Source organism: Lampetra fluviatilis, chromosome 6, assembly GCF_964198595.1.
Source record: "Lampetra fluviatilis chromosome 6, kcLamFluv1.1, whole genome shotgun sequence".
NCBI classification, from domain to species: domain Eukaryota; kingdom Metazoa; phylum Chordata; class Hyperoartia; order Petromyzontiformes; family Petromyzontidae; genus Lampetra; species Lampetra fluviatilis.
In genome coordinates this window covers 12,707,390-12,728,612 of record NC_136280.1, presented here as the reverse complement: position 1 = coordinate 12,728,612, position 21,223 = coordinate 12,707,390, and the positions used below count along the sequence as shown (strand labels likewise).

At 45.9% G+C, this 21,223-nt stretch overlaps 1 protein-coding gene and 1 long non-coding RNA gene across 2 annotated transcripts in view; one reads left to right on the top strand and one right to left on the bottom strand.

Annotated features, from left to right (window-relative positions):
* LOC144933155 (uncharacterized) overlaps nucleotides 1-1,930 on the top strand; it is a 32,641-nt gene extending 30,711 nt beyond the window's left edge. The window contains exon 3 of the long non-coding RNA XR_013636987.1: nucleotides 1,788-1,930. This is a non-coding gene — a long non-coding RNA (uncharacterized LOC144933155). The remainder of the gene's footprint in view (nucleotides 1-1,787) is intronic.
* The window catches only part of LOC144933154 (calmodulin-regulated spectrin-associated protein 1-B-like), a 61,687-nt gene that overhangs the window by 8,818 nt on the left and 31,646 nt on the right, over nucleotides 1-21,223 (bottom strand). Inside the window, exons 6-17 of the mRNA XM_078857753.1 lie at nucleotides 16,812-16,886; nucleotides 14,253-14,355; nucleotides 13,038-13,177; nucleotides 11,872-11,962; nucleotides 10,910-10,955; nucleotides 7,814-8,636; nucleotides 7,453-7,618; nucleotides 5,937-6,801; nucleotides 5,260-5,345; nucleotides 3,388-3,481; nucleotides 946-1,037; nucleotides 638-756 (exon numbers count right to left, since the gene is read on the bottom strand). Coding sequence (XP_078713879.1) covers nucleotides 638-756; nucleotides 946-1,037; nucleotides 3,388-3,481; nucleotides 5,260-5,345; nucleotides 5,937-6,801; nucleotides 7,453-7,618; nucleotides 7,814-8,636; nucleotides 10,910-10,955; nucleotides 11,872-11,962; nucleotides 13,038-13,177; nucleotides 14,253-14,355; nucleotides 16,812-16,886 — 2,700 coding nt within the window. The remainder of the gene's footprint in view (nucleotides 1-637; nucleotides 757-945; nucleotides 1,038-3,387; nucleotides 3,482-5,259; nucleotides 5,346-5,936; nucleotides 6,802-7,452; nucleotides 7,619-7,813; nucleotides 8,637-10,909; nucleotides 10,956-11,871; nucleotides 11,963-13,037; nucleotides 13,178-14,252; nucleotides 14,356-16,811; nucleotides 16,887-21,223) is intronic.

The following is a 21,223-nucleotide window of genomic DNA, read 5'->3' as shown; positions in this document are numbered from 1 at the left end:
GCAAGCACAGGTAGAAAAAAGTATCTTCATCCTGTGCTGCACACAGCCAAAGCAGTGACCTATAAATGTAAATACGAAATACCTACTCCCACAAAAAAAACCTCTATTATGGAAAATACGAAATAGATATTTTCGGTTTTTATTAAACCCAAATCAACAGTCATAACAGAATGGCACATGAACGTACGAGCAAAGCTTGCTTGTCTCGGGATTAAGCCCTCTGGGTAAGTCTTTCCTTCCTAAAGGGGGGCTTTTGTTAAAGTTTTCATTTTCTAACGAAGGTGGGGAGTGGGGACTGTGTGTGGGGGGGGGGTATGACGAAGATAATGAGCAAAATAAAGATAAAAAGGAACTTGAGGCCCACATCCACCCATTCTCCTGCTAGGATCAGCTGTCATTCAGGGTATGCTGAGAGTAAAGTGTGTCCTGGGGCCTGTCCCCCCACCTCCTCACCATTTCCAAGAGCTTTCTTGTTAGGAGTTCATATCATGGCATTCTCGGGTAGCACGAAGTAGATATTTATACCCAAACGCAGAGGCAGATAGGGTTATGGGGCCAAGACATGCACGACAGAAAAATTCACCGACCAAGCTACTGACGGGCGAGACAGAGGCGCTTATTTGAGTGACCAACTGACCTGTAGCACCTTCAGTTTTTGATTCTCGTTCACCTTGCCAGCCAGGCAGCAGTGCGACACCGCATTCTGCACCAGCGAGCGGTTCGTTTTACTGCTCGGCTCCACAAACAGCCGGGGGCCTGCAACACATCACCGCCGACACCAACGGCAACGTTACCATTTTCACAATCACCGAGATCCTTGTCATCGACCCACACCCATCCCAACCCAGCGACCTCCTCAGCCACCCACGCAGCCACACCACCCACCACCATCCCAGTGTAAGGCACTGCGTTGTACGTCATCCATCATATGATAAATGCTCATACCTGTGTATGTGGAAGAGCCAGTTGATTGACTGTCCCAGTCCCTCTCCTCGCTTGATACTCCCTCCCCATCCAACACCTCCATCGACCCACACCTACAGACACACAAGCACACACACACAAGCACACACACACACAAGCACACACACGCGCACACACACATGCACGCGTGGGTGTGAGCACATGCATCTATACAATACATGTCTGTACAGATGTTTCTGTACAGCTGTTTGAGATGCAGTTTCATTTACACAGTAAATACTTCGTAATTTTTTTTTGGTGTTGGCAAGCACCTATTAAGACTGGAACCACAGACAAGAGAGTTGTGTGGTGAGCACCATGACTGACCGAATCTGCCTTTGTGATGTTTACACACCGGCACCAGGTACTGATTTAAGGCTGACTGGACTGAGAGGAAGCCCACGATCGATACTGATATCACTCGCCACTGATATTAACCATAGTCGGAAATCTAAGTTAGGTCGATGGGCTCATAGTACAGTATACTATCCACTTCTTCACTGCTTCCCACGTGTGCTATATATATATATATACACGTGTATGTGGGGAGCAAGTGCAATTAGAAAATACCTATTAAAGGGAACATACAAAGGTTGTGCTGGAGCTCACAAAATGCATACCCGAACCACTCCGATGTTTGTCGTGGTCAAATCTTGTAATCAAAATTCAGTCTACTTCGTGTTGTCCAATCAATTAATAATGTTGCACACGCACTCAGATCCGGTGACAATGTATGCCTGTATCGATTAATCAATTAATTTGCTACTTTAAAGCAATTCACATTTCGTATGGATGCCTTATTATTTATATTTATATTTGTGTAGGTGAAAAACGCCGCGGTCCCTAAACTCTGGAATCGCCTCGCCCAAGAAGCAGGCGGCACGTGTCTCAGGCGCGCCTGCTCTGTGTGAACGAGTTACGGAATTAATGAATTCAAGTAAGCGTTTATGTGGGAGCAGGCGCCGCATCATTGACGTACTTCTCGACGGTGGAGTTTAACGAAGTTGTTCAAAAAAACGTTGTTTAAAAAAAAAAACTTTTTTAAAGGAGTTTATTCATGATAATTGTTTTTTTACCTTTTTATCTGGCAACAAAACTGACACCTTTTTTTACAAGGAGTCATGTTTGCATAGACCACAATACCTGCAGTCATAATGCAAACAAAAAACATAACTCTGATAATGTATGCACTGTCCTTGAAGTTGATTGGTCCACACTGGAGACAGCTTTCCTTAGAGCCTAGTCTCACATGGTGTTGGACCAGATGACGCCAAAAGGCGCACAACTCAAAGACAATGCACCATCAGAGTATGAGAGCTCGGGGTAAGCATTTCCACCATTGGAACCTCATTTGCCAGAAGAAAAAATATGATAATTGTTTTTTTACCCTTTTATCTGGAAACAAAACTGACACCTTTTTTACAAGGAGTCATGTTTGCATAGACCACAATACCTGCAGTCATAATGCAAACAAAAAACACAACTCTGATTATCTAAAAAAAGGTGTCAGTTTTGTTGCCAGATAAAAGGGTAAAAAAACAATTATCATATTTTTTCTTCTGGCAAATGAGGTTCCAATGGTGAGTTTATTCATATTTAACCTGAAAACAGGGTCCCTATTGATGAGAAGTAAAATACTGAATTCACCTTCATCAGTCTGCATGTGGCGTATTGAATGTCGAGGGCCTAATCACTAGCGAGGAAGCAAGAGCACGATGTGAAGGCCTCAACAGAACTGACCATGACCTTTTGACCATCACACATTACGAAGGCTCTCCTCCTTGGTTTGTGTTTGAGAGATTAAAAAAACCGGGGGCTGAACGGAGGAGTTCACACAAGAATAAGCACACTACTGGGCACAGCACACTTATCCCACAGCCATTATTAACCAGCATTGCACACTCTTAAATCATTCAGAATTGTTTTAAATAAATTAAAATAGCTCGCAATTGATTCCAGTAATATGAAACCTCTTAGGCATATAAGAAATTGATTAATAGAATACGAGTGTTTTTATCTACAAGAAGTCTGCCGACAGCGTTTGAATGCAGAAATAATAATATTTTGGGAATTTGACCAGAATGACATTGATTCAAATGACACGAAATTAGTTTTTTTTTTCTTTCAAACCCTAGACAGACTTCACATTTGGCTGAATCAAATTGCTCTAAATTGCTAGAAGATATCGCCCTGGTGTAACGCACCACGAGGAATATTAACAGTCCACACCTGACAGTTCACCATCGGCACAAAAAATGCAAGTGAAGCACCATTACATGGAGAGGGGGAAAATAATAATGCGCGGCAGGTCAGCTGTCAGCCAGGCAGGCATTTTGATTGCCCAATTATAAAGTGGCGATGTCATGAAAACCGAGGTGTGAGTTTATATCGGGAATCCCCGCTGTTCAGAATATATGTTTTTACCTCTTGCGAGCAGCAGATCCACGCCCAGCACTGTGGGCAGGCAGCGATGCCAGCGATGCGCACGAAGTAGACTGCAGCTTGCTTATAGCGGTCCCTGTTGAGCATGTTAAATGTGCACACAAACAAAACAACAACCCCCATTTGCCATCAAGTGGCAGTGATGTCACCACGGCACTTGTGCCAGGCTATTAAGGCCACACACACACACACAACCCATGCACACACACGCATTCATATTGTTTGTGTAAGTTAATAATCTTTGGAAGGATTTGATCAACCATTTCGGGTCTTAATTGATTGTGTTCACGCTTACGGTGACTTTCAGACCGCATTCCATTCTCTTCCTCTCCCCCTCCTCTTTTCTGAACATAAATGGACTCGTCCATCTGGACAACTGCCAAAATCGCTGTCCGTGGTGCTGACGTTAAGAAAAAACCGCCACTTTATTCAAATTTTCTTGCTGTGGATTTCACACCTGATGATGATTGCTTGTGTTGCAGTCGAAACGTCGTGAGGATTTTATTGTTTTATATTTACTATTATTTTATTGTTTCCCTTCCACGTGACTTTACCGAAAGAACCAAGAATATGAATCTATACATACTATGTCAGCCTGTGACCAAATCACCTGAAAGGTGCCCTGATCCCATCACACCCAGGAAGCCAAGCAGGGTGGACCCTTCACACTGCTTTTATGGGTGACGATCATGTATGATGAGATTATTATTGGGGGTGTGTGGTGGGCAGCAGAAGGCGGTATAACAAAATCCATTATAGTACTGTACTTCTATGCTCACACATCTCTCATAACCACCTTCTCTCCAACCCGCACTGACTAGCGGCTTGGCCAAGTAACCCCCACGGCACGGGGAGGTACTCATTCAGCACAGCACGAACACAAGGGCTGTACTCATGCACACCAAAGGTCAAACAAACCAACGCGCGCATGCAAAGCTATGCCTTGAAGCAGTTTTGTAGGGGGCACCTTTAGAGCTCAGCAGAGTGCATGCATATTTGCAATGAGCAAAAGACGACCCACTGAGAGTTTAGCCTATAGAAAATCTGGATTTTCTGTTCACGAGCACCTATTAAGTCTGTGGTCGTTGGGCCACCGCATGTATTCTCAGTATTAAATTGTGAACACACCTTGTATTAATTTAGGCAAGGTTTACCTCGCGTAAATCGACAGTTGTTGCGTACTTCTATGCTCCAATGTCTACACTCCCCACCTAACCAAACTGAACTGACACAGCATGGCTGAATATTGTCAAAACCTCCCCCATTACCCACATGAGCAGAAGGGGCCGTCATCCAGTAACGGATTCACGAAAATCGGCAAAACATTTACATCACCTAGTGGTGGCTCAAGCCAAAGTCTGATGCTAATTGCCGCTGGTGTATTGTACAACCAGTAATGTAGCTCAGGAGGCAGTGCGCTAACTCAACAGTCAAGTGAGCACGCACAAACACAACCAACAACACAAAAACAGCCGTCGTTTGCCACTAAGAGGTGACGACGTCGCCACGGCGCTTGTGCCAGGCTAGGTGCACTTTGACGACCACATGCTGGCACGGATATGTCTGCCAAATGTGCAACTTTTCAAATCGGTTTTGAAAAGAAAAAGTCAGTCGCGCAAGCCGCCTGGACCAGCTTCTCGTGCCCCGTCCAGTGGTATCAAATACTTAACGTTGCCGTCACGAACGCTGCATGCCGGTCCCGTGCTAGTGTGCGAGAATGGAACAGCTGGTGGGAATCCTTGTGCGAACGTGTGTGTGTGTTGTGTTTGTGCGTATTTAAATGGCCATAAGCGTGTACGTTGCTATCCACAGCCTGCCTGTGTTAGTGACTCTGCATGTGTGTGCACTATATACCCGTAGTGCGCGACTGGTCAACTCCTCTCCCTGGTGTTCTCCTTTTAGACAACAAGGGTTCTGGAGTGTCCCTCCCGTCTCTCCGTCTATGACACGCACATCAAAACATGCACGAATACAGGTAATAAATACAAATTTTCCCCATTTACAGACAAAAGATGCTAAAATCTACTACTTATCCAGGCCAGCACACGACACAAAGGAAATTGTGCCAGTACTACACACGTCTGTCCGGTCTAACTCTCCAAAATTGATGGTCATGGTTGTCCACACCAAGCACTCATTTTACATACCAATTGCCACTGGTAAAGAGCCAGGAATTGAACCAGGGCCTCAAGTGCACTGTACTAATAGATAGTCCGATAAATATGCACTCATTTACTTGATACAGCTGTCGTGGCTATGACGGTTCCACCTGAAGACGGAAGCTTGTGTTGCCTCCGAAACGTCGTGATTTTTATTTTATTTTACTTTTATTAATTTTTTACCTACGTGACTTTACCGAAAAAACCTAAGAATAAAAATATGCACGCATTGAAGGATGCAATACCACATTTGTGAATTACACAGCCTTGAAACCTAAGCAGGCGCCGATACCGATGAATACAAAAATAACACACACATCAATCGGAACGCCAACCAAACACAAACACACAGAGCAGAACTCTCTTGCCCACCTCGGCGTGCTCCCGCCTGCATTGTGCGGCGTTCCTGGTCGCGGCTGCAGCTGCTGCTGCCTCGAGTTCGAGTGTTCACCGCTCAGGTCCGGAGTCGACTTTGAGTTGCGTTTACTGAGCCCGCCTCCGCTCGTACCGTCCCCCCTCTTCACGTCGCCGCCACCTCTGCCGTCCGCCTTCGCCGACCGAATCTTCGCGGCCGCGGTCCCAACTCGTGGCTTGGGACTGGCGACCATGGGCGTCCATTCCTCGTTACCGTTTGAGAGCCCCCCCCCCTTGCCGTCATTGCCGTTGAGGCCGGCGCCGGCCGTGGGGGACGTGGCGTCCACGCCGGCGTAAAACCGACGGAGGTGCGGTGTCTGCACGCTGCTCGCGAACGGCCGGGGGCTCAGCAGCTGATGGCGGCGAGTGATGCGGACGGTCGAGGCCGAGTCCCCATCTCCACCGAGGCGCACGTTTAAATTGTGGTCGCGCTCCGGACTGCGGTTGCGGTTGGCGTCTCTTGCGCGCGACTTTTTCGACGGCAGGGTCATCGAGTTGTAGGTGCCGGACGTCGGTGGCTTCTGGACCACGTGCCTTGCCGGCAGGGGGTGGTGTTCTCGGCCCTCGAAGCTCGGGGTCTTTGGAGAGGGCTGGACAAACCGCGCTTCGCCGCGTCCCAGTAAGTTGTCTGACGATTTGGCCCGAGGAAGCGTGGACGATAACTGCTTCTTGGGGTTGACTGGGGTGGTTGGGCGAAATGTGTCCACCTCCTTGGGTCCGTTTCTAATCAGGTTTTCCTGCTCCAGCGAGAGATGCTTCATGTCACGTTGCAGGTCCAGCAACGTCTCCACAAGGCGGGTGATTTCCTCGCTGTCACTATCCCCTGCGCAGAAAAGCCAGCGAGCAAGTTGCACAGGTCGCATTCATTGTTCTGTATACAAAGCAACTTGAGAGTCACTAGCAGTGCTGTGATCTTTGATGTGAGTGTGTACCAAGTAAACTATGAACAAAACTATTCACATCATGGGATCTCCTTTGCCAGTACCAAAATATGATAATAGGTTTTTCCCTTTTTTTCTGGCAACAAAACGGGTGTTAAGATGTTAAAACGCCAAACGTAAACCTTTTACAAGGAATCATGTCTGCATTAACCACAATGCTTGTGGTCAGAATGCAAACAAAAACACACACTCTGATAATATTTGCATTGTCCTTGAAACCGATTGGTCCACACCAGAGACAGCTTTCTTTTTAGCCTCGTCTCAAACGGTGTTAGACCAGAGGACAGCAAAAGGCATTCAAATCAGTTTCAAGGACAATGCATATATTATCAGAGAGTGTAGATGTGAGAGCATAGATGTAGAATACAATACTTTTTGTTGCACTGCCATCTGCTGCCCACAATGTAATCCCGCAGTGTCAGTGTAAAACAGTGTTCGTGTAACACTGTACAGTGGAACATGTTCTTGCAGCGTTATATTTTACATCTGTTTTAACAGCTTCACTCTGCCCGTGCTACACATGTTACACCCACCTTGTGCATCATCATCCTCATCGCCGTTGTTATTGCCACAATCATCTCTGCCATCCTCCTCAGCAGAGCTCCCACAATGCACTGCTTCCCCTCCCTGGGGCTGCGGCCGCGTCGCCCTTTTGCGTTTCTGCTGCCGAGCTTCTCTCCGAGCGCACAGCTCGCTCACCTGTGTGTGAGCAAACACGCACAGAAGACAGAGATCACCTTTATTAGCTTACCTAGACTGCTGGGGTAAGTGCTTTTAGTGACCACTTATGAAGGATGGTACGGCCCAGACCCCATATCCCTGTGTTGCTGGCCACCTGGCCACACCAAGCGTGCGGTAGACACTCGACGGAGCCAGCCATCTCCACCCACGTACCTGCAGTGTCAGCGCCTGCATGGCCATCTGCTTCGCCTCGAACTGAGCCTGCACAGCCAGAACCCTCTCCTCGAACCACCCGCGCCCGCCTACGTCGCACTCCGGCAAGGCCTCGTGCCCACGCGGCCTCGTCAACAGCTGCTTCTGCTGTTTTTTGGCGCCACCGGCCAGGGGGCTGGACGTGGTGAAGGGCGAGTCCAAGTCGTGCGGTGCCTGCACCGTCCCCGTGCCGAAGCTACCGAAGGCCGAGTCGTCACTCTGGGAAAGGACGCCCGAGTCGTGGTCGCACGAGTCGCGGCTGGCCTGGCCCTCGGTGCCCGGCACCCGCGGGGAATCCAGAGTGGCGGCGCTGCCGCTGTCGGCGGTTCGGTCGACTGCAGCGCTCCCTCGCGGCGGTCTCGACGCCACCTTCGGAAACATGAATGTGGACGTCTCGGGTTTCTTTGAGAAGCCCCGCGGCAACGTCGAAGAGGCCGCCGGGAACCCCGATGAAGCGGGGGTGCCTGCCTTCGCATCGCCTTGATGCTTTTTCCGCTCGAGTGTCTCGAAAAAGTTTCGACGGTTCGCCACGGCAGGGCCAGGGCTCAAGTTTGCCAGCTCGTCGGCATGCGGGGCGGCAGGTTGCTGCGCGGGTCTCGGTTTCAGGTGGTGACTCGACGCCGGCATTGTTAGTTTTTGAGGGGTGGACCTGGATGGGGGTCCGTGACCAGGAGCCGGGTCCGAGAGTCCGGACAAAAAAATGTTGTCCGGCTTTTTGGGTATCGCTGGCTTGATTGGTGTCGACGTTTTGTCAGAGATTTTTGAAGGCGGGTTGGAGAAGGGACTGCCAGTAAGGGGGAAGGAAAGAGAGACAAAAGCATATTTATATATTGATGAATGTGATACACACAGCCTTTTTTCAGGAGCTTTGAAGTAAAGTGCAATTCCATTCTGAACCTTCACTCAAATATGAAAATTCCCTACTGAGAGGTCAGACACGCTGGAGATTGGGAAACAGCAGATTTACCCCACGCTGTCTCAATCACTTTCTGTCATCTGCCCTGTAGAGGTTTTTACCAGTATGAGTGCATGAGTTGTAAAATATGGTGCAGCAGTTCCATTGGATAATATAAAATGTCTGTGCACTCAATGATAACTGGGTTGACATCAAGCTCACTGTGCAATAACTGTTATTTATTTAATTACCAAGAGCTGTAGCAGGCTTTCTCAGAATTGCTAGCTCAGTGCTCTGAAAGAGGCATCAGAGCCTTAAGCGACACTCAGTCCCATGGCTTGAACCAAAGAAACCATGGCACATTGCTCCAACATGCATGCATAAGCCCCCCTCAGAGACCAATAACCAGCCCCAGGGTTTTAACCCAGTTCCATGGCGGTGCTGGTTCAGTGCCGGACGCTACTGGGTTACCTAGGCACTTGGGTAGGACGCTATTTGACAAAGCTTGGCCTTATCTAATAGAGGTTATATATCTTGACTTACATTATCTAAGACTGTTTACTGCATATGTCATGTGTAAGTGGACGGTGACTAAAACCCATTGAAAGTCATCAATGCTTAACACCTCTGGATTTGTGTTGCGTAATGCAGCTCTACACAGCAATTATTACAAAACATAAATGGCTAACGATCTTGATGCAGTCAACTCTGCTTAATTAGGGGATATGGGTTACTTAAGGTCAAGTTATTTACATACGGAAATTGGGTGGTTAAACAAACATTTTAAAGTCAAAATTGTCATCACTCGTGAAAAAATAAACGTTCAGGTAGCATTGATGAAGTGGGTTCAATATAACATGGGCGGACAATATTAAAAGCCATGATCTTTACCGTCGAAGAAATTGCATAATTAGAAAAAATAATTATTCTGAAGGAGTTCACGAACACCTTTGAAACGTTTACAGTTATTTAATAACATATCAAAGACTTCAGCAGAAGCTTGGTAATTTTTGCTACCTCTCTCCATCACAAGGTAAGATTATGTATGAATATATGTGCAGTTATTATATTTCCTGCCCACTCATTTTGCGAAATATGTGTAGGAGACCATATTATCAGAAACCCATTCAGAGCGATCCACCCTTAGGAAAAGTTACACTTTGTTATCACAGGTCTCATTCTTTCGAAATTATGGGAACGATTTTTTTTTACTTTTATAAAATTATTTTAACATTTTTGTCAGGAATACGTTTCTGGAAAGATCGGCTCAAAATGAGTTAGTATTAGAATGCTCATGGTCAAGTATAATGAAAATGCAGGTCGACACAGTTGTATTTTTGAGGCCATGGGTGCAATTTTAGAAGGACCATCTCGGCTCCAAATTGTCACAGGGTAAAATGTTGGCTGTGTTCATATTCCATCACTGTGCATATCCGATTGAATTTTTAATGAGATGGTCAGGTGCAAGACATCTGGTCCAATTTAAGTGTAATGTCTTACATTTTTTTAAATTAAATCATTAAAACAAATATTTTTTTATAATTTGAAAAAATTGTCAAATTGTGACCCTGAATAGGAATAATTCATTTCATTGCTGGGGGTGTGAATCATTGCTTGTCTAGTGATTGGGTTCGCGAGAGATCTGTATCATTGTGCCCACAACTTTCAAGAAAAATAATACCATTTTAGATGGACTTCCCAAAGATTTTAAATAGAAATGGATTAGCACTAACTTTTTTTTGACCTGCAAGGAGTAATTTTTTTCTTTTTCAAATTATGACATTGTTGAATTTCTGTTGGATAAACTCTTGCCCGATAATTCCCAGATGCTTAAATGCCATTTGATGATTAAGGCAGAAGAAACGTTCATAATTTAGAGCCAAACTACGATAGCATTCTCAACTGTAAAACAAATATATAACTAAAAAAATATCTCTAAAAACAAGAGAAATTAAATGGGTCAATATTTGTATCTCATGGGAACATCATGTCAATGCAGCAGGACCTTAATTCGCATTGCAGGATTATATTTAAAGCCAGTTTACACGAATCATATGAATTCAAATGTTAATTCCAGTGAATGGTTGTGCCAACAAATAACATTCAGATGAGTGTGACGTGTAAGAATAATGATGAAAAAAGGACAAATACAATCAACTCACGTTGCAAAGGAGTCCAGCCAACTGTTGTTTGGAGCTTTGGAAACCTCTTCAACAAAAACAAACACAAGGGCATGTCACTAATATGTCACACTAAAAAGTCGGCACCGTTGTCACTGCAGCTGTTAGTCATCTGACATTTGCGTTGGAGGAGGTGGTGAATTGACTCCATGTAAAAGATAACTACCTCGCCTGGTATGACGGAGGTTGTGGGGGGTTCGAGCCAGACCCTGATGCCTGTATAATTGGAGTTTGCATATTTCTCTGGTTCCTCCGGTTTTTCCCTCCACATTTAGAAACAAGCATTTAGAGTATTTGGCTGCTATACGTTTCCACATGATAAGCCACTTTGTTGAGCTATCATTTGTGGTCAGTTAGCTTCTGAAAAAATAGCTATATAGCTCAGTGGGCCTTACTTGGTAAAATAAAAATAGTATTTTTTGTGTGATTTTGTTTGTACGCAATGTGAAAATTAAGCAATGACAATCCAAACAAAAAATATTTTCCGCATCGTTACGAAATATTGAATATCGGTACCCTTTTTCAGGTTGATCCAAAAATCAGTAACATATTCCTAGTATGTATGCATGTGTGTGTTGGGAGTGTGTCTCTGTGCAAAAATGTGGGGAGTGGTAGTGCAGAGGTTAGCGCGTGTCGCTACCAACCCAGCGACCCGAGTTTAATTCCCACTCACGGCCAATAACAGTGACAATTATATCTCAACTGGTCTTGGGCCTCTACCCGAGGTTGACTCTGTCTCAAATGAGTACTTGGCGCGTGTGTAAAAGTCGCCACTGGGGAGACAAAGGTGGCTGGGCGTGGTGCTGGCCATCCACCCATCATGTGCCATACAGGCCTTCAAAGGTGCTGCTCGCTAACAGCAATTGCACCAACAGTCTGTTAAGGCTACACGGGCGATCTTTGCCGTGGTTTTAGTGTGTGCAAATACCAGCGCACACACACACCCTGTGTCTCCGAGATGAGCGGCTGTACACAGTCTGGCCGGCACTCATCCAGCCACCACAACAGCTCCACCACGAAAACCAGCAGGTTCACCTGGGAGGGACAATGAGGCAGGTGTGGGAGAGCAGATGACACTTGCCAACCACCATCATCACCGATTTAATTTGTAAAAGTGCCCCCTGCGTGCCAGACTGCTGCGGTAAGGCGATAAGTGAGCTCGGTAATGAGCCAGTTAACAATTGATTCTCACGGCTTATGTGTTTTTGGGGAGTTGGCATGGGCCGAGCGGTTGTGAGTTTGCCACTTTTTGCAGAGATTTGCGGTTCGGGCCCAGCGGGCACTCTCGTTAATACCGAGGTCTATGCATTGTACAATATGCGCCGTCTGCTTCACAGTGGATGTCAAAGACGCATTTCTAAGAGTAGGCGATTGTGTGCCGGCATCATGGTCATACATTTGGCGATTTAAAAATTATAACAACTCGCAAATTACTTCATTGAGAAATGCACAGCAATCGTTGTTGCTCATTGGGAGGATCTTGTAAAAACTTAGTATGACCCTTGCTAGTAAAAGTCTTGAAACTCAGTGATGTTGTGCACAGATGTATGTAGAACTTCTTTCACACCGTACGTAACTAACCATGTTAATCGGAGGTGTAAACAAGTGTAAGTCGAGTAAGTAATATGACAACAACACCATATGATGCAAAGTAGATGTGATTGAACCTGTTGCAGCATTGTAGATCAGTGTCAATGCCCACATTAAATGCCTAAATAAGTGGTTGCTTATGTCTTCCTTGCAAAAGATAGGCGATAGGGATTTCACCGCTCGCTTCACTCGCCTGAGTAGTGCCTCGCTAATATTACTTTCCCCAGCAGTCTATACGACTAAAAGGGACTTTCTGTCTTTGTTGTTTATCTACGTATGTTTTCCGACGTGTGACGACGTTATAGAAGCTATAACAAAGAAAGTTGGCATAGTAGGGAGCACATCTGCCAGTCATTCAGTCAGTTAACCCACAAGGCCTTGGTCTGTCCCGTAACCTGACTGCCTACACTTCACGTGGTCTCAAAGTGCACTTTGCCTGGCACAAACGCTGATGGTGCTGCCCCTGCCGTTTGATGGTGAATGGAGGCTGCTGTTGTTGTTGTAGTACATGACAACATACCTTGAGTGGAGGTGGCAGGTAGAGAAGGTCTCTCTCATTCAGGTGTAGACAGTCTCCCAGGTGAGCGCGCACAAAGTCAACAAGCAGTCTGGCATTGTGCAACTTGTCCTGAACGCTGAGGCCCTCCCTCAGCCTCACTTCTGTACATTCCAGTCATGGATGACAAAATAACTCAGTTATCATCCGTTAGGCTGCTGTAACAAGCGCCGTTGGGAAGCACATTCAGCCCAACATAGCACAATCGGGTTTGGGTGGGGATGGTACGAAACAAACATGGTTACATCTCGCCAATACCAATGTTGATACATCACACCGAGTATTCATATTAGTCTAAGTTAATGTAAAAGATCCAGACATGGGACTGGATACCATTAGTGTGCATAGGTATGACTCAAACCTCCGGATTCAGGAGTGTACTTGAACATTTATCCACCTTTCTACAAATACGTGTGTATGCATGCATGCATGTGTACTTGCACACACGTACACGCACACACCATATCTCCTCAATGGCATCCTTTCCTTCACTTGCTAACAAAAGACAATGACCCCAAATAGCAGACAGACTCTTTGGTGAAGTGCTTTTAGTGATCACCGATGAAGGCCGGTACAATTCATGAAGAGGTGCTATGGCCAGAAGTTTTTCAAGTTTCATTGATTAGGTATAGCCCTGTGAGCCATGCGGCTCTTAAGTCGGGTGCAACCGCAACAAACAAAATATGAACAAAGAACATCCCAAAGCGGCGACGCGCAACAAAAACATCCTGGAATAAACCAGCAAATATTCCCCAAAAAAAAAACCTTCTTAAAACACTGCGTGCAAAAATCACAATGAAGCACCGAATCAACCTAGGAGAGGCAGTTAACAGATTCCGTTATGATGTGCCACTCATTTTATCCGTCCCTGCAAATTTAACTCGGCACAGTGCGCTATCCACTAAACTACCACTCCCGACACTCACGAGCAAACACGTGCTGAAAAACAACGTCAGGGGGACCTGAGACGGAGCCTGCCCACACTCTGCACACCACTACCTCCAAGCAGCCAGAGACCACAGCAGGATCCATAGCCAGATCAAATGGGTTGATTATGAGTGAACATTGGTGTGGGTCTGCCTTGTGTGCCTGAGTGCAAGAGAACGAGTTGAAGAGGACACACTGCCCAGCAAAGTGTGAACGTTCTCGAATGTAATTTGTGTTTATTGTGCTCCTTACCTTCTAGCGGCAGTGCACGAGGGCAGTAGAAGTGGATGCAAGACAAGAGGGCGCGGCAGTCGGTGGCATCATGCAAGCTCCTTAGGGTTGGTGGGGGGCCACGCTGTACACAGACGCAAGCACATAGCCACACAGATTTACTACTTATGCGTGCGCATACACACGTACTGCATTTTGTGAATGCAGAGCATTGCCTTAAAATAGCTGTGCCCAGACAGAACCTCAATAGGAGAAAACACTTTGAGACGCAGCGGAGAAACACGATGGAAATAGCACTGCAACACAACTCTCTCTGCCGTGCTATTTTCATGCAGAATCTCAAGAGCTCACAAGAGTACGGTAGATGTGTTTTTAAAACGCACAAGAGACACAAATGCCCCGTTTCACCTGCATAGGCCACAGGGTAAGAGCTGTTAGTGAGCACCTATTAAGGCCAGCATGGCTAAAGAGCAGGCGGTGTCAATTGTGGAGAACAAAATAATATTACTCTACTAATGCTGCTGCTGGTGACGATCATACCAATGCTGGTGATGATGACAATCACAATAATGCTGATGATGACGTCTCTATTTACACACGTTTATTGAACTCGCCTTGTTATCTGTTTATATTCTTTCAAATCTTTGACGATTAATATCTTCGGATCTATAAAGCCGAACGAGCTGGAATTTTCTACAGACTCGTCTCACGTGACAATTCAAGATTCCATTTAAAAACCGGTCCAGGTCCTGTCGATCGTGGGCCTAAGCGTGTTTTTTTTTACAAAATTTTAATAACAAGGTCCGACCAAATTAGGCACGTTCCAAGTCCGGATGATTTGTTCATAGGCATTGAGGGTTATATCTTGATTTGAAGCTTTCGTTACTGCAGGAGTCCATACTCATTGGTCCTTTTGGTAAAGTCATGTAGGTATAAAATTAAATAGATCACGACGTTTCGGGCGCAACACAAGCATCCATCATCAGGTGGGAAAAAGCATGGTCTGCTGAGGAGGCAGACTGTTTTAAAAGGTTTGAAATGGGTGTAGCTCAAGGGTTATAGTGATGCTGTTCTTAACAATTAACATTTCACGCTGGCAAGATGTTAACTACCTCGCCTTGTATACAGGAGGTTGTGGGTTCGATGCTGACCCTGATGCCTGTATATTTAAAGTTTGCATGTTCTCCCCGTGGTCAGGTCGATTTTTCTCTGGGACCACTGGTTTTTCCCTCCACATTTAGAAACGTGTGCTTCGAGTATTTTGTTGTGAAAACTTTCCACATAAGTCACTTCATTGGCTTCTCATTTGTGGCCAGGTTGCTTCTGAAAAACAGCTATACATCTCTAGTGGGCCTTACCTGGTAAAATTAAATAGCAGTTAAATACTCTTTTGAATAATAATGGGTGGCTTCCTTTCGAAATGTTTAATTTCTTTATGCAAGCCAACCACTTTTATTCAACACATCAAATTCGATTAATTTCTGAGGTGAAAATAATTTATCTTCTACTTTAGAGTACAAATAAAAGTGTGCGCATTGAAGATGAATCCCTGCAGTCACGAAAGCTTTAAATCGTAAAAATTGAAAAACTTGTTTTCTACGTAATTTTTTTTTCTAATTGATATTCTCTGGCCAAAGGAAGACATGCTACAAAGGAGTGTGAACCGTTTACATGTTAGAATATTCTCCAAAGTAATTTCTCATACAATCATGTGTGCAGCTCTCTCAAGCGATTGCAAGGGACATCATGAATCATTACCGGAATAACTAATGCTCTTCGGGCAGTTTTATTTTGGAAGCAGATTTTATTCCACGTAACTTTTGGTCAGACAAGACCTTTAAAGCAAGCCGTCTAAAAATGTAAAGGAGACATGGTCTGTGTTGTATCAGCCGCATTCTGTGGTCCATTTATCCAGAAGTAAAACAGAGGGATTCGCCCTATAAGACTGCAAATAAAGCTAGGAATTATACTACCAAGCCACACTTGTTTTCTTATTCAGCAGCGTAATGCGATATTGATTCTGCTGCCGTGCTTAGTTAGCTTATGAGACTCGTGAATCTCCTCATGTTAATTAAGTTTGTTTATTAACAATTGTATCCACTGTCGTCTCTGCAGCCCTTCCAGTGATCCTGGCAGCAGTGCTTTAATTAAAGAGCTGCACCATTTCCACATTACACGTGTATATACCTAATGCATCGACTTAACATTTTGTTGGTCACGTTATTGCATGGATTTTGACGGCTGTGTTGCGTAGTCGTCCACAATGTGTTTTCGGGTTGTACTGCGTGTTTCTCGGCACAATGTACGACACTCCGCTCCCATTGCTGGGAGCACCTTCAGTTCAAGTCCTGAAAAAGCTCCCAGCACGCAGAGAAAATCGTCGCACATCATGTCGAACAACACGCGTTAAAACCCGAAAACACAATGGAGAGTTAGTGACTTTCATATGAAAATCTCACTAAACTGCTCATACATCAATGGTGCTGTGAAATGTTGCTGCGTAATGTATATATGCTTGCTGAACTTCTTACGCACCATACGTAGCCAACCGTGCTAATCGGAGGTGTGCAGACACGTTACCTGCATGCGCTTGTGCGATGCGAGGTCTGCTTGCTTGCCGTCCTTCTGCTGTACGTCCCACAACCTGGCGTTAACCTGAAACAATGTCACACACATATAACACAGCGTCTTACAGACTGTGGGGACAAATGCTGTTAGCGAGTACCTATTAAGGCCATCAGAGTGCATGAGGGGGTGATATGGTCAACATGGCACCAGGGACCGGTTTCGTGGAAGACAATTTTTTCACGGACCGGGGGGGGGGTGTTCATCATTGGGTCTTTAACCCTTTTCAAAGAAGCTCTCCAGCGACGTTTGTTTTTTACTCATTGTGGCTAGGGGTTAGCAGCTTGTGGGCTTACCAAAACTGTGACTGAGATAAGTGCGCAGTGCGGGAAAGAGGCGCGGACGGAAGTGGTGAATAAAATAATGGGCGGGCCACGCGCGGACTAAAATAAGTGTCGAATTCTGACTTCTCATAAGCAGCGCGCAACCCAGACCCATGGCATGCGCAGTTTACACAGTAGGGTTCGCGCTCCTATGAGAATCTAATACCGCCGCTGATCTGACAGGAGGCGGAGCTCAGACGGTAATGCGAGCGATGGGGAGCGGCTGTAAATACAGATGAAGCTTCATCTGTCAATACAGACGATGAAGCTTCGCTCGCTCGCCCACCGCTCACCTCCTGCTGTGCGGCCTGGTTCTCGAACAGGCCACGGACTGGTACCGGTCCGCGGCCTGGGAGTTGGGGACGCCTGTTCAACACCATGCCTGGGTGCAATTATCTCACCAATGCCAATGTTACTACACCAGGTATTTAGAGGCTGAGTTGACCAAAGGAAGGCCCAGGACTGGTTCAGATATTATTCGGCAATGACGTTAGCCACAGCCAGGAATCGAACTCAGTGTAGTCAGCTAACCACTGTGCAACCACTATGCACGTCAAAGTCCCTCATTCTTCTGTTGTGCATGTGCAATTAACGAAAAGCCATGATGTCATGACAAAGCCGTGGTGGAGATGGTGCTTGGCTGCCATCATGTCATCAGGTGTTGCTATGTGTGGAGTTGAACCTCAGTGTCAGTACTGGGACAGAAAGTGTATGAAACTCTCTCCTCAACGCATGCAGAAATATACACGCAAACACACTCGCGCGCCAAGATGTAGATCCCGTTTGAACTAATAGACTAAAGGGGGAAGTGCTGTAATGGGAAACGTATAAAGCTGGAATGGTACACTGAGGTTGAGCGGCCAGCACCATAACCGGCTGTCTTTATCTTTCAAGTGCTGATGTTTATACACCCCAAGGAGATATTTTATGGAAGACCTAGGACAGGTCGATACCCACCGCTTTCCAAAGATGTTATCCGTGGTTGAAAATCAAACAGATCACGATTTCTAGCTTTGTATAGAATGAAAACCAATTCACCAACCTCCCTGATAAAAAAAAAACCCACAAAGATCTCCCCTATAACAGACTGTTGGGACAAGTGCTGTTGGTGAGCAGCGTCTTCAAAGGCCAGCACGACACACGAGAGGGTAGGCGGCCAACACCAAGCCCGGCCACCTTTGTCTGCTCAGTGCTGATAATTACACATCACTGGTGTTGGCCATGAGCGGTAATCGAACTCGGGCCAACAGGTTTGTAGCGCAGCATGCTAACCACTACATTATCGCCCACATTAATACATACAAACGCACACAAAGATAAGCGTGCCCTGTTTAGACTTAAGAGGATAGGCTGTTACTGGGCTGTTAATGTGCACCTACTAAAGTGGGCACAACACAGTGGTGTGGCCAGGGCTAGATTTGGCTGTCTGACTTTCCATTGCTGATGTTAATATAGCATAAGAGCTACTCAGTTAAGGGGAGACTGAGGACAGATCACAATCTACCACTGATGTCATCCATAGTAAAAAATTAAGACAGATCACCAAGTTAGTAGCAATATGAATGCAAACCACTACCACCTCTGCTCCCCATACAAAGACAAAAGATCCCCATATAGACATTCACAGACTGTTGGGGCAAGTGCTGTTCACGAGCACCTATGAAGGCAGGCACGCCACATGAGGGGGTGGGTAGCCAGCACGATGCCTGACCTTCTTTGTCTCCCTCCTGGCAATGTTTACATATCTCACCAGGTACTCATTTGAGGCCGAGTCAACCTATACATACAAAGACCCCCCTTATAGCCTGAACAGACTGTGCGGGCATGTACTGTTAGCGAGCAACTATAAAGGCTGGCATGGCACACGGCAGGATGGGTGGCCCGCACCATGCCCGGCCGCCTTTGTCTCCTCAGTGGCGATGTTTAAACATTGTACCAGGTACTCATTTGAGGCTGAGTCGATCTAGGGGAGGCCCATGACTGATTATGGTAAATGTCGATTGTGTAGTGCAGCGCACTAACCATTGCACCCCTGCTCTCCATACATACAAAAAGACAAATACACCAGCATGCATGCATGTGTCATGACAGTACGCCATCTGGTGGCCATGGGGGCTAACCACGGGTATGGGTGCGGTATAGAACGACACATGCAAGCGACCACAAGGGGGGCGTAACTGGGCCAAGGGTCAAAGAGGGGATCGAACTGGAAGCTCCTGGAACACGCGAGAGACTTCCAGAAAAGGGGCGTGGCCAAGAGCGGGGCTTGGCCTCGCTGGGTGAATATAAGGGAGAGGCAAATGGGGGTTCGGGGTTGTCGTGGGGGTTCGAACTCAGGTTGATAGGTTTGTAGCGCAGTGGGTGAACCACTGTGATACCGCTCACACCAATCATCCACACACATTTATCATGATGGTATTAATCACGTATATGTTATAAATATATGCAGATTGTTTAAAAAAAAAAAATTCTGAGGTATATTGCTGTTATTTTTCTGCGTGCAACTCAAAATTTTCAATGAATCAACGACCGAAAATGTTTTATCACACACCACCACACACACAAGAGTGCGAATACACGGGTGCATAAATGTATCATTCTACCGGCCAGGCAATGCACCTATAACCCCCGCGTCTCTGCAAAATGCCCCACTCTAAATTGCTAAGCATTTCCCATTCATCTCTCGTTCCTTTGCAAGCGTTTCATTAATAAAACCATAAAAGAGCTCCGAATGATAAGGGATTAATAGCATGATAAAAATGACTTCCATCCCGCGCAGCCATTTGCTTCACATGTCTAGTCGGAACAACTCGCGATATAATTTCGAGTACATTTATCTCCGTATCACTCTTGTCTATGTGCTCCAACAGATATCACCAAGTGCCAATTGAAACTGTGCAGCACTTGCAGGCAGCCAACAGCAATGACCTCTCCTCCCGTGACAAAAGAATTGCCTCCTCACTTCCCTAGAGTACATTCCATTACACAATTTTGAGGTCAAATAAAAAAATAAACCTCCATAGCACTGCCTATCCCTCAAAGTTGCGAGCAGCTTAGGGTCCACGGAGAATATTAAATCTGTCGTGCAAGCATGCGACTTTTGTTCAGTTGTGCGTGCGTGTCTGTCGTATTTTGGTATTAGATTTGGCAATGGAGGTGGGATATTAACTCAAAGGTGCAAATTATCATAAACTGCACCTAGCCTGGCAAAAGTGGTGAATTGAGGCTGTTGCATGGTTACTACTACTACGAGCTGCCCGTCAAATCGACGAGGGCTTGGAGTTCATTTCTGAATCCCTTGTTTACTTATTATTTTAAAATGTATTGTCTTTGATGCAGGAGCATTCATGGCTAAGCATGAATGCTCCTGCCGGGGATAACAGACAAGTGCTCTTTGTCCCACGCAGTGCACCATTGTATGATTGCGTAGGTGTGAATTTAGTGTGCCAGTGCATGTGTACGTGAATCTGTGTGCGTGTACATATGTTACGAATGTATTCATGTCTTTGTGTGTGTATGCGAATGTATGTGTATGTCTATGGACGTGTGAATGTTTTAGTAATCTGCGTGCGCTGTTAGTTTTGCGTGCATATGGATATGGGTGAGCGTCCATGCGCATGGATCTGAGCGTGTGCACACACATGTGAATGAGTGTGGGAGTGTATATTTGCATGCACTCGTGTGTGTGTGTGAGCGTGTATGTGCACATTTTTATGTATTCCTGCAGGCATGTGATTGTATATACGTTTGCATACATCTGTGTGTATGCGCATGTACATGTGTGCTAGTGTGTGCATCTGAATGCATTCCCATGTATGCACGTATAAATGCGTGCATATGTACAAAAGCGTCCTTTGTGCCTGTCAGTAAACGCGTGTACTTGCATGTGTGCGGGGAGCGGTAGTGTAGTGGTTAGCGCGTTGTGCTGCAAACCCCGGTGACCAGAATTTTATTCCTGCTCACGGCCAGCACCAGTGACGTTTATTTGTACTGGCCCTGGGTCTCCCCTCGCCTCAAATGAATAGCTGGGAGGGTGTATAAACA